Source organism: Micromys minutus (genome assembly GCF_963924665.1).
Source record: "Micromys minutus genome assembly, chromosome: 32".
In the NCBI taxonomy this organism is placed as follows: Eukaryota; Metazoa; Chordata; class Mammalia; order Rodentia; family Muridae; genus Micromys; species Micromys minutus.
In genome coordinates, this window is record NC_137967.1 from 9,239,334 (window position 1) to 9,250,469 (window position 11,136).

Sequence of the window (11,136 nt, forward strand, 5' to 3'; positions counted from 1 at the left end):
ACCCAAGAGACCTGTACTCCAGACACGGATCTGTTCCTCATTTGATCTTTGACCTTGGCCCAGTCAGGAGCTGCTGGTATTCCTCCTTAAGCTCTGAGGAATTTCTGTGAACATGTTTTAGCCTGTGCTTCTCAGTACCTACAGTGGTTTTATGTGTGCCAGTCAAACCTATTTGCCAGGGATGGTTTGTAAGTTTGGGATTATCCTATGAAAACAGTGGTCCTTCACCAGTTGTTCTGTATTAGGTCCGGAATAGTTTAAGAGATTTGTAGCTCACAACTGTAGAACACTGTTTTGGGGGTTGGGTGGGGGCTGAGGGTGGTAGGGATTCAAGACTGGGTTTTTTTTTTTTTTTTGTTTTGTTTTGTTTTGTTTTGTTTGTTTGTTTGTTTGTTTTTGTGTGTGTAGTCCTGGCTATCCTGAAATTTACTGTATAAACCAGGTCAGCCTCAAACTCACATCTTCCTGCCTCTGTTTCCTGAGTGCTGGTATTAAAGATGTGCCACCATTGCCTGGCAGAATATTTCAAACATCAGTTTTTCAGGTTCACACTAGTTAAAAGGAAAGACTTACAGTTCTAGTCCCAGTGCGTACACTAAAGCATCCCAGATAGCAGGAAGTGGAGCTCTTCATGAGGGAAAGAAAGGAAACAGATAGCAGAGGATTTTGGATTTGGGATTTTGTTTGGAGTGACCAGTGAAGAATTACATGTGCTAAAAGTCTGCAACATAAACATTGTTACCACTGTAGAATTAGTTCTGCCCAAAGAATAAGTCAATCACATATAATTTCAATGTTTTTAAATTTAGAAACCTCCAGGTCAGTCAGCCATGGGCCTTTATCCCAGCATTTGGGAGCTGGAGGCCAGCCTGCTTTACATATTGATATGTTCCAGGACAGAGGGAAACTTGTGGATATGTGTCACATTATACGGAAAGGTTTATTTGTTATTTGGATGGGAATTTGAACATAAGATAGATAGGGTTGAGGTCATCTGGTCGAACGAAATCTCATAATGGATAGTACTTTAGACTTCCCATTACCTCCTTCAAAACTTTAATTTGCTTTATTAAGAAAAATCTTTTTTTAAATGAAAAGCAGATAGTTTTGCGTTCATATTTGATCTATCTCCTGCCACCACATGACAGTTGCAAATAAAATAAAGCAATTTAAAAGACAGTATTGTTCATATATAAAATTATAATAGAACTTTCCAGAGATTAGCCCCTGTCAATTCCTCCTGGGGTATGTCTTCTTGGTGGTGCCTTAGGGCTTGAAGTGTCCCATGGCAGGATGTTTTGAATCACTCTCATAACTGGATTCTCTTGAGTTCGGATGGCGAGTGGATGTCAATTGGGTGGACTTCTGCATGGTAGCCAGGGCGCATCGTGCCTTTGGGCTTGTGTGGTGTTGAAGCCCTACAGCTCCTTCCACTACTGCGGTGACAGCTCTTTAAACAGGCTGACTGAGCAGGTTCAGGAAGATGGGCTGCACCGTAAAGGGCCCATCTTTCTCCACATGTTTCCCAGAGGATGGTCTCCCTGGCTGTAGTCATTGTCTGTCTCACGTAGACTAACAGTCATGTCTTTTCTTCTTTAAGTAGGAAAACAACGAATTGCTCATAAACCTCATTCCAAACCAAAAACTTCAGATATTTTTGAAGCAGATTTTGAAAATGGTGTGAAGCCCAAGAATACATTTGAGGATGATGAACTGTGGGCTCGACTTGAAGAGCTGGAGAGACAAGAACAGTTGCTGGGTGAACTCGAAAGGTGCTTAATGGCAGCTTATCTCTCCAAGAGATGTGTATCTTTCCTCATTCATAAGCTGCTGTGTACTCATTGAAGAAACTGCAGAAAACTGTAGAAGGGTCAACAGGCCTTTTGCCCTCGCATGAATATTTTTGTAGAATATTTCCTTTTAAGTAAACACCTACACTGAAAATCACAATCTCCATCTTACTCAGAACTCATATATGATATATAGTGAAGTAATTATACTTGATAGTCAGTGATTGCATTAATACTAACAAAAAATCTTAAAAGTGACAAAAGTTTGGTTTTTGAGGTGCTGGGGATTGAACGTATGCTTTATCCTGCAAGACAAGCATTCCACAGTGCCATGGCCACCATGCATAAATAACAAATTTTAAGTGATATAATTTTATACGGTTCTCAGGATAATGCTTTATGCTTCAGTGGCTTGTTAAAAAGAAAAAAAATGGCTTTGAATTTAAATTTGATACTGAAAATGTCCCTGTATTTCATTTACAAACTTTCTGTTTATTGAACAGGCAATTTGTAATCTGGTCAGCTGGTTCTGTGTGTGAGAAGCTTCAGCAGACTGCTGTTGAGATAGGCGCAAGCTCAGGGTTGTCAGCGCTGTGTGCAGTTGGCCACTCACAGGTCCCTGCACTGTTGCTTAAACAGTGCACCTTACCTAACACGTTCCCTGCCATTCCACCTATGTCCTTGTGATGTAGCTATTTCTTCTCAGACCAGTGCTGGACCCAGGAGTCTGTCCTGCTCCTCCGCCTGCACGATGTCCCTTCGGTTCTGCTGCAGTTTTAGTTCGGTTATTTTTGTGAGGTCCTCAGATCCTTTATGGAATGAAGCGTGATAAATGTGCATTTTTGTGTAAATATACATTCACACGCACATGTAGACATTTTTATCTTACAGTCCCAGTCCACACTATTACACAAATTTCTGAGGTCTAATTTATTATTAGAAAATAATAGTATATCATGGTTTGTGGGTATGGGGGATGAATTTCTGGTCTTAAAAATAGAACATCTATTTAAAAAACTTTCTCTTTTAGTTTTAGAGGGAAGCTTTATTATAGATTTATAGGTGAGAGAAGGAGGTGATGGTGGGGAGAAAGAGCATGCGCTTAGAGCTCTGTGTAGCAGGTAGGAGTGGTCTCAGAGATAGAGGAGGCTCCCTCTTAGACATTTCTTCGTTTTTAACCTGTGTGTGTGTGCAGGTGCGTGTGCATGATTTTTTAAAAACATTTTTGAGGCAGGGTTTCTCTGTGTAGCCTTGGCTGTCCTGAAACTTGTCCTGCTTTCTAGATCAGGCTGGCCTTGAACGAATAGATCTGCCTGCCTCCTGAGGTCTGGAATTAAAACTGAGAACTGTCATGCCTGCCATATTTCTTAGATTGTAGTCATGCTACATCTGGCCAGTGTTCAGAGATAAAAATATACATGTGTCGTGTGACTTCTTATGTTTTCAGAAGCTACAGTCTGCTGAGATTTGTAAGAGCTGTTATTTCTATTGTCTGTATTTTTTGATCTTATTCATATTTTCTTTTAATCTAGTAAGCCTGATACTGTGATTGCAAATGGAGAAGACACAGTGTCTTCTGAGGAGGAAAAGGAAGATGAAAACACAGGTCTGAATGTGGTTTCTCCAGTGACAGCCTCCTCTGTCCCCAGCAGCTGTAAAAGGCATATTGGAAATGCAGGACATCGTAATGGTCAAACCAATAGTCTGAACTGTTCAGTGAATGGCTCAAATTCTTACCACAGCAACAAAGAAGATGAAGTAGAAGAAGACGAAGAAGGTGATGAAGAAGAAGATGACGATGATAATGAAAGTGACCATGCTATTTCAGCAGATAATTCTGTACCAACAATATATTTCTCTCATACTGTTGAACCTAAACGGGTTTGTATACTTCTAACTTTGTAGTCATTAAATGCCATCCATGCTGTATTTTAGAAAAACACTAACATTAAGATCATTAATACTGTTAAACAGGAAAAATATCTTTTCCTCTTAATCAACTTCTTCACCTTACCAAAAAAACAATAATTAGTTAGTGATGGTGGTCTGTCATTCTCAGAAGACCCACTAAATGCACTCTTTAATCCAGTGACTGGTTCACCTGCCCTTATTCCAGGGCTCTTTTGGCTTGCTTTCAGATCTGAAAATGGCTTCAAGACTAGGTTGTTTTAGGGAAGGGGGCTCCAGGTTGTTGGTTTTATGTAGGTCTCAAATGAGTACTGTTATCCTGAACAACAAGGAAAATTTGGGTTGGGGGATGAAAGCTGGGTCTTTTTTTTTTTTTTTTTTTTTTTGACACATTAAAGATAGATGTGTAATAATGGGTTTAGAGCATTAGATTTGGAAGCTGATATTGACTGTGGAGCTCTTGTGATCCATTGCTTTCAAACTGTGCTTAGTACCCAAAGCTTCTGTTCGTCCATACTGGATTGTAGAAGTGTTAAAATGAGTGAAAGTGGACTAGCTGTGGATGGAGGGGGAGCTGCCATCAGTCCACTCCTGCCCTCTTCTCTGTGCGCTGTGCCAAGGGCTACAAACAGGCTCCCTGCTGGTCAATCTGCAGTGCCTGATGGTTATTTGTTATATATAAGCACACTGTAGCTGTCAGACACACAGAAGAGGGCATCAGATCCCATTACAGATGGTTGTGAGCCACCGTGTGGTTGCTGGGATTTGAACTCAGTACCCCTGGAAGAGCAGTCAGTGTTCTTAACCGCTGAGCCATCTTTCCAGCCTGTAAGGAGACATCTTAATGTTTACCTATTATTTTTTACGATTTAGTTATCCTTACCCCTTTAGAAAGTCAAATAATTATATGTATTTTTTTTAAATTCTAATACATTAAGCTAAAGGGTCTTTGGGATTTTTTTGGGAACAGTTGAAACTGAAGCATTGTTGACTTTTTTTTTTTTTTTTAAGGCTTTAAAAATTTTTTATTTAGATAAAGCCAGACACACAAACACCGTTAGAAGGACTGTTATGGAAAGTGTGACTGGGTCATCACAGAAGAGTAGCTTGAGCACATTTAGCTTTCTCTGGGTCTGATTATTTCCTCCTGAAGTGAGCAGTGTTTGCAGTTTAGACAGTTGAGCGTCCTCTGCTGCACTGTGGCGCAGGCTAGCCGGGCATGGACTAGGCCACAGATGCACTGAGGTGAAGGCCAGGGAGGCGAAGGTACAGTTAGCATGGAATTTAGTTGAAATGTCCTTCTCTTTGCATACGGTGTGAAGACACTGGTGATGGAATTGGCTGCTGAGGAGGATGTAGTGTGTGGGAATGATACAGAAGAGTCAGACTTGATCATATGCACAATTTCCGTGCCAAAAAGTTGCAGCAGCATCTCTTGCTGATAGTGATAACTATGTGGTTTATTTCTTTTACTATTACTGTGGATTTTTTTTTTTTAAGGTTTTGATTTTTTTTTTCTCCTTGTGAATTAATTTTAGGTTCGAATAAATACTGGGAAAAATACTACTTTAAAGTTCAGTGAGAAGAAGGAGGAAGCCAAACGGAAACGAAGGAGTGGCGCTGGCACCCATGCTGCCCACGAGCTGCCTGCCATCAGGAGTCCTGCTGATATTTACAGGTAGGCGAGCGGTGGCCTCGGGGCCCTGTGGGAGGTTGGTCTGCTGTCTCCACTGAGACATTGGCAGCCCCAGTGCCACACAGCCTGGCCTCCTGGACAGCCAGGGTGTGAGTGGCTTCTTTCTCTTCGTCCTCTTCATATGTCACTGCAGAATTGGAAGCTGGTATTCCTTGTAGAACTTGTCTGCCACAAGTGTCACGGGTTTGTCCTGTATTTCACCCGTCATAGCGGAGAGCGGTTACACGGCCCAGTTTGAAATGCCTGCCATCTTATCACCCATATTTGCAAACTGGTGAAAATTCCTGGTGTTTTGAAGTCGGTGTGTAAAAATTTTTTTGGCAAATCAAGCTGTTCTTGCCTGGAGCATATGAGTAGCATGCTGTATTTTATTGGGTCCGAAATTCAGCTTTGAAAGTACCATAAGGTACATTCAGTGAAGTTGTAAACTTACTCTGTGACATTTAGAGAAGACATTTTAGCAAGAAAACTACTGAATGGAGTTTGGTGAGATGTGTAATTCCAGCGTTTGGGAGGTGTGGTGGCAGAACCAGGAGCGAGAGATGAGCCTGGGTTACATGAGACCCTGTCTCAAATGTCTCAAAAGACAGGTCGTAGGTTAATTTACAGGAAGAAAATGAAGACATTTTTGTAAAGTTGTTCTCAGTTACAAGCCCTTAAAATGAGGTTGTTCTTGAATGCTGTAGAGTGTTCGTGGATGTGGTGAATGGAGAGTATGTTCCTCGGAAGTCAATCCTGAAGTCTCGCAGCCGAGAGGACAGCGTGTGCAGCGACACCAGTGAGAGCAGCGCTGCGGACGTGGACGACCGGCGGGCACCTCTGCGCAGCACCAGCTCTGAGGAGGCCGTGGGGACCGAGGCCGGCAGCAGCACTTCGGAGGAACTCCAGGACAACCCCAAGAAGCCTTTGCCCTCAGGAGTGTCTGAGGTACACAGGTTCTCCCTCCGCACCCCACAACTCCTTTACAACGAAAGTTTTCAGTCCATGTTTAAGTTCTGAGAAGGGGAGAGGTTCCAAATACACACAGGTGGCATGTTTCTTGATATGGGGTTTGTATGTCCCCTAAGTCTCATTTTAGTGGAGCATAGTTGGGTTTGTTTTGGTGACATCTGACTTGTGCCATTGGATTGATTGTCCTAGAACTTGAAAGCTGTTTTCTTTCACATTACTCTTCACACCTTCATGTTTTAGTTTTTACTGAGGCAAAGTGCAGAAAAGACCTGAGTAAATAAGCCCCCAAAGAAATGACGTCAGCATTGGGGAAGCTGAGCTTTTGACTGTCTGGCAGCAGAAAAGCACGGGCGCCTGGCCCGAAGCCACCTTTGCTGTCCCTGTAGCTTCTGCGTTTAGTGACACTTCACAGAGAACTGGAGACAAGGAAGTGTGTGTTTGGGGACTCTTCACTTTTCATCTTTTATGTTTCCACAGAGACACTGTTCATCAGGTTCTTTGCTTGTTTGTTTTTTACATTTTTTTCTTTTTTCTTTTTGCGTTTGGGTTTTAGAAAGGATTTCTATAGGCCCAGGCCTCCCTCTGTAGACCAAGCTGGCCTTGAGTTCACAGAGATCTTCCTGCCTCTGCCTCCTGAGTGCTGAGATTAAAGGCGTGTGCCACCGTGTTCTGCTTACATTTTATCCAGCATAAAAAATTCCTTACATTTGATGTTGTAATTAAGAAAAATGTTACTTGGTTTGGTTGAACAATTAATATTTTGATGTTTATTATCCAAAATTCTTATTACTTTTTAGTTTTAAAAAGACAGTCTTGGTAATAGATGGTAGAGATTTTGTGTGTGTCTTAGCTATATTTAACACCATATACACTTTTGTTTTACAGGCTTTTTCCGGAACTGTAATAGAAAAAGAATTTTTATCACCCTCCCTAGCACCACACGCAGCCATTGCTCATCATGCCCTACCCACCATTCCAGAGCGAAAAGAAGTTCTGTCAGAACCGTCGGAAGAACCTGCAAAGAGGGTTTCGAAGTTCAGAGCTGCCAGATTGCAGCAAAGAAACTAGAGGAGACAGGCCTCACCCGCAGCTCCAGCTGCATTTGAGGACATGCGGCAGGTTCGGCCATGGAGTTGGAAAGGCGTCCTGCCGGCCCGGCAGTCTCTCACCTTTATCGTGGGAAAGTCGGAGTAAATGTTTGAGTGCTGTAATGTTCTGCTGGTTTCCTTAACTCTGTGACTGCTGTCTCACTGGCCTTAGGATGCAGGAATGGCATTTTGAGTTACTTTGCAGAGAATACTGTGGTATATTGTTTTGGTGTTTTCAGCTAAACACAGGCAGTTTTGTACCAGCTGTGATACTGTGCTTTCCATATGGACCATGTTAAAGAAACTTTTAAAATTTCAAATAGATTCAACAATTCTATTACTTGCTTTTATATTTTAAAAGCACTTTTAAAAAATCTACATTTCTTGTAGGTTTCACAGCTGGATAGATCTTTGAAAAATCCCTCCTTTGAATGTCGTACTGTAATCTTTAAGGCGAAAAGCTACACAAACCCTTTGGGGAAATTTGACTAGAAGAATATTTTGTACAACTTTTTTTTTTTTTGGAAGTAAAATTTTTATGAAACTTGGTTTCTAAAATGTTGTAAACTTCCTGGTTTAGAATTGTGTACGAAGTGTCTTTGGTTTATGCATATGTGATACAGGCCACACCACAGAGTTTTGAATTTTTAAAACCCCATGAGCACCTCCTCTCCCCATAATACAGTTTTCACTGGTATCATCCTTTGGGAGAGGAAATTTTGACTAGATGCTTTAAAAGTTTTAAAAGTAAAGTTATTTTTGTTGTTGTTTTATGTTTCAGTCTTTCTCACGTTTTCATTCTTCAAGGTTGCTTTGCTACCAGTAAAAAAAATAATAATAATAATGAAATATTGTATTTACTCATAGCCAAACTCCTTAAAGAGACATTGAGTTTCAGGTTGACCATTACAGCGCAAGTGTTGGTCATTAGCTTGACTCATGCTAAAATGTAGCTTTTCAAAAGCATTCTGCGTCAGTACTAAAATAACCATCAAGCCCAGTCCACCCTCTCTTCACGGCTAAATATTTAAAGGTTATTTATAGCTTCTTTAATGAATTCCTGCTTAAACAAAGTGAAATTATGTCCTAGAAAAGTGGAGGCTGTAACCAGAGCAGTACCACGTCAAGGTTTTATGAAGTACGTACCTTAATGAAATGCCACGCTGAATCCTGGGACTGAATTTGAGAGCCTGCCTAAAAATGTAAAAGCTCTGTTCTCGCCATTGTTGATTACATGTGTTTTGTACTTAACTGCTTTTCTTTCTGATCATCTGCTCACAACCAGACTGTCCCATCGCTTCGACGCCAGGTGGGCCCTGCTCCTTCTCTGTACGTGAGGCTTCCTGTGCTAACCTCCTCCTCATGCCTCCTTGTAGGACTCTGGGGCCTTCAGATGTGTAACTTACGTGTGCTGTTATTAAACAACTTTCTATGTTTATGAACTTATTCTGAGCCTGCTTTATGTATTTGTGCACCTTCTTTCAAATTGGTTCCCCTCCAGAAAAAGTGTCCAACAGCGTGTTTGTGATTTCTGCTGAAGACCCACATGAAATAGTATCACTTAGGTTCAGAGTCAGTCTTAAAATAGTTTTAAGCTAACTTGAAACTACACTTTTATTTTTTGTTACTGTTTTAAAGGCTGGAGATTCTTTTTTAAAAATATTTATTTATTTTATATATGTTAGTACACTGACACACTCTTTTCAGACACACCAGAAGAGGACATCAGATCTCATTACAGATGGTTGTGAGCCATCATGTGGTTGCTGGGAATTGAACTCAGGACCTCTGGAAGAGCAGTCGGTGCTCTTAACCGTGGAGCCATCTCTCCAGCCCGAAACTACACTTGTGATTTGTTTGACTGTGAACTCTATTTTGCTGAGCCACATTATCACCCTAGTTGGACTTGAACTTGAAGTCCTAGTCCTGGGGTGGGGCTGGGACCACAGGCTTGCATCCAGCTAAGTTCTCTCAGCTCTTGAATACTTTTGCTCTTAAACACCGGAATGTTACAGGCTCACCTTGTGCTTTTTCCTTCTGTTCCAGCCCTGGAATGAGCCGCTCCAAGGAGCTGTCATTCCTAAGAGTGAAGCCTAGGAACCAGCAGCTGCTTCCATGTGTTTATGGCCTTCGAGGTGTCAGTGCCTGGCCAGTTCTGCAGGCAGAGCTGTGCATGTATGTACACTAACGGATACACATCTTAATGTCCGAGTTTATTAAAACTCTACCTTTGTACTAGATTCTAATCTGAGGCTGCATAATTTATACGATTAGATGTCTCTGACTTCTTTCCCCGCCGTCAGCTAGCCTGGCTTTATGCAAATGTGTCTGTGTGAAACACACTAAGGCAGTGTGAGTAAGTAGTGCTGGTCTGCACTAGGGGAAACACTGCCGAGTTCTGTGCAGTTGATAGTAGTAGGAGTCATGAAACGGGTGTTCCGCATTAGTCCCTTTGGTTGTCCTGTGTACCTTCCCACCCTCATCACCGTCACCGAGACTGTGTTGCCCCTTGGGTTCACTCATTGTCCTTTGAGTTTTACTGTGCTTCCACATCCCGGGTCTTATCTGGGAGGCATGAGAAAGTTAATGTGATTCTGAGTCAGAGCTCAGTGAGAGATGTCAGAGAACTGGCGCTCTTCCTCCCAGACTCTTTCTTCTGCCTGGGGCTTCATCTTCAACGGTAGCTCACTTACCCTTTCCGTTTCCGACTCAGCCTTTATTCTGCACGCTCCTGGTTGTACTTCAGTGAAGGACGGGATTCTGTATTGCATGCTTTTCTAGTGAGGAGTGTGCCTTTGTGGTCTGGATCGGTTCCTAGAGACTAGCTTATCCTGCACAGAGGTGCAGTGCTGCACTCTGTGGGCAGTGCTCTGTCTTTTAACCCTTTTCCTTCCTAAGGCGTGGAGGGTTCCCACGCTTTACAGTTACCTCAGTAGTACTGTGGCCGGTTCAGCTGACTCTTTTGTCATTGGAGGCGTCTCTTCAGGGGAGAACGGGAGGTAGGACTCATGGAACATCTACATGATTGCTCTTTGATTTCTTTGATATGACACAGTAAAATCTATTTTTAATGTATTCACATTGTTCTTTTGTTTATGACATGATTTAAATATATATACAGACCAGCATTTCAGTGATACTTTTTTGACATATGTGTGTGTGTGTGTGTGTGTGTGTGTGTGTGTGTGTGTGTATACACATATTTATTCTGGAGGGTCCCATCCCTACTTGACATTTTCATGGATGCTAGGGTTCAAACTCTGATCTTCATGCTTGCATGCCAATACTTTATCCACTGAGTTATCTCCCTGATAATTTCTTAAATATTCATTTGGGACAGTATAGGATTTTAGAGGGAATTAAAAGTGTGGTAACAAATACTAGATTATCCACATTTTAAAGACACAGTTTTCTTTCCCAATTGATCCTATATGTAACTTACAGTTTTCTACTTACTGGACTATGTTAAAGTGTGTTAAATTCAGTTTTCTTTGTGAAGTCTTTCAAGACTGAAGCTAATCTATGCACAGGTGCTCCTTAGGCAGGTGGCACACAGTCTCCCTGGAGCTCTCTTAGGTCCTCGGTTGCACTTCACTTAGATCTTTAATTCATTTCCCAGTGTTTTTAAATGTGTCCTTAATTTAAAAAGTGCTTGATCTGTATGGTATGTGCCAGAATGTTTGTATGTGTAAAGTGTGTGTGT

The 11,136-nt window shown here is 41.7% G+C and overlaps 1 protein-coding gene across 3 annotated transcripts in view; it reads left to right on the forward strand.

Annotated features, from left to right (window-relative positions):
- URI1 (URI1 prefoldin like chaperone) overlaps window positions 1-8,838 on the forward strand; it is a 55,903-nt gene extending 47,065 nt beyond the window's left edge. For 2 of the 3 annotated variants that reach the window (XM_080908885.1, XM_080908883.1), the window contains 5 exons: window positions 1,601-1,772; window positions 3,323-3,671; window positions 5,237-5,376; window positions 6,081-6,321; window positions 7,231-8,838. In XM_080908885.1, coding sequence (XP_080765011.1) covers window positions 1,601-1,772; window positions 3,323-3,671; window positions 5,237-5,376; window positions 6,081-6,321; window positions 7,231-7,413 — 1,085 coding nt within the window. In that variant the 3' untranslated portion in view covers window positions 7,414-8,838. The remainder of the gene's footprint in view (window positions 1-1,600; window positions 1,773-3,322; window positions 3,672-5,236; window positions 5,377-6,080; window positions 6,322-7,230) is intronic. The other variant, XM_080908884.1, reaches the window with a different exon arrangement.
- The last annotated feature ends 2,298 nt before the right edge of the window (window positions 8,839-11,136 follow it).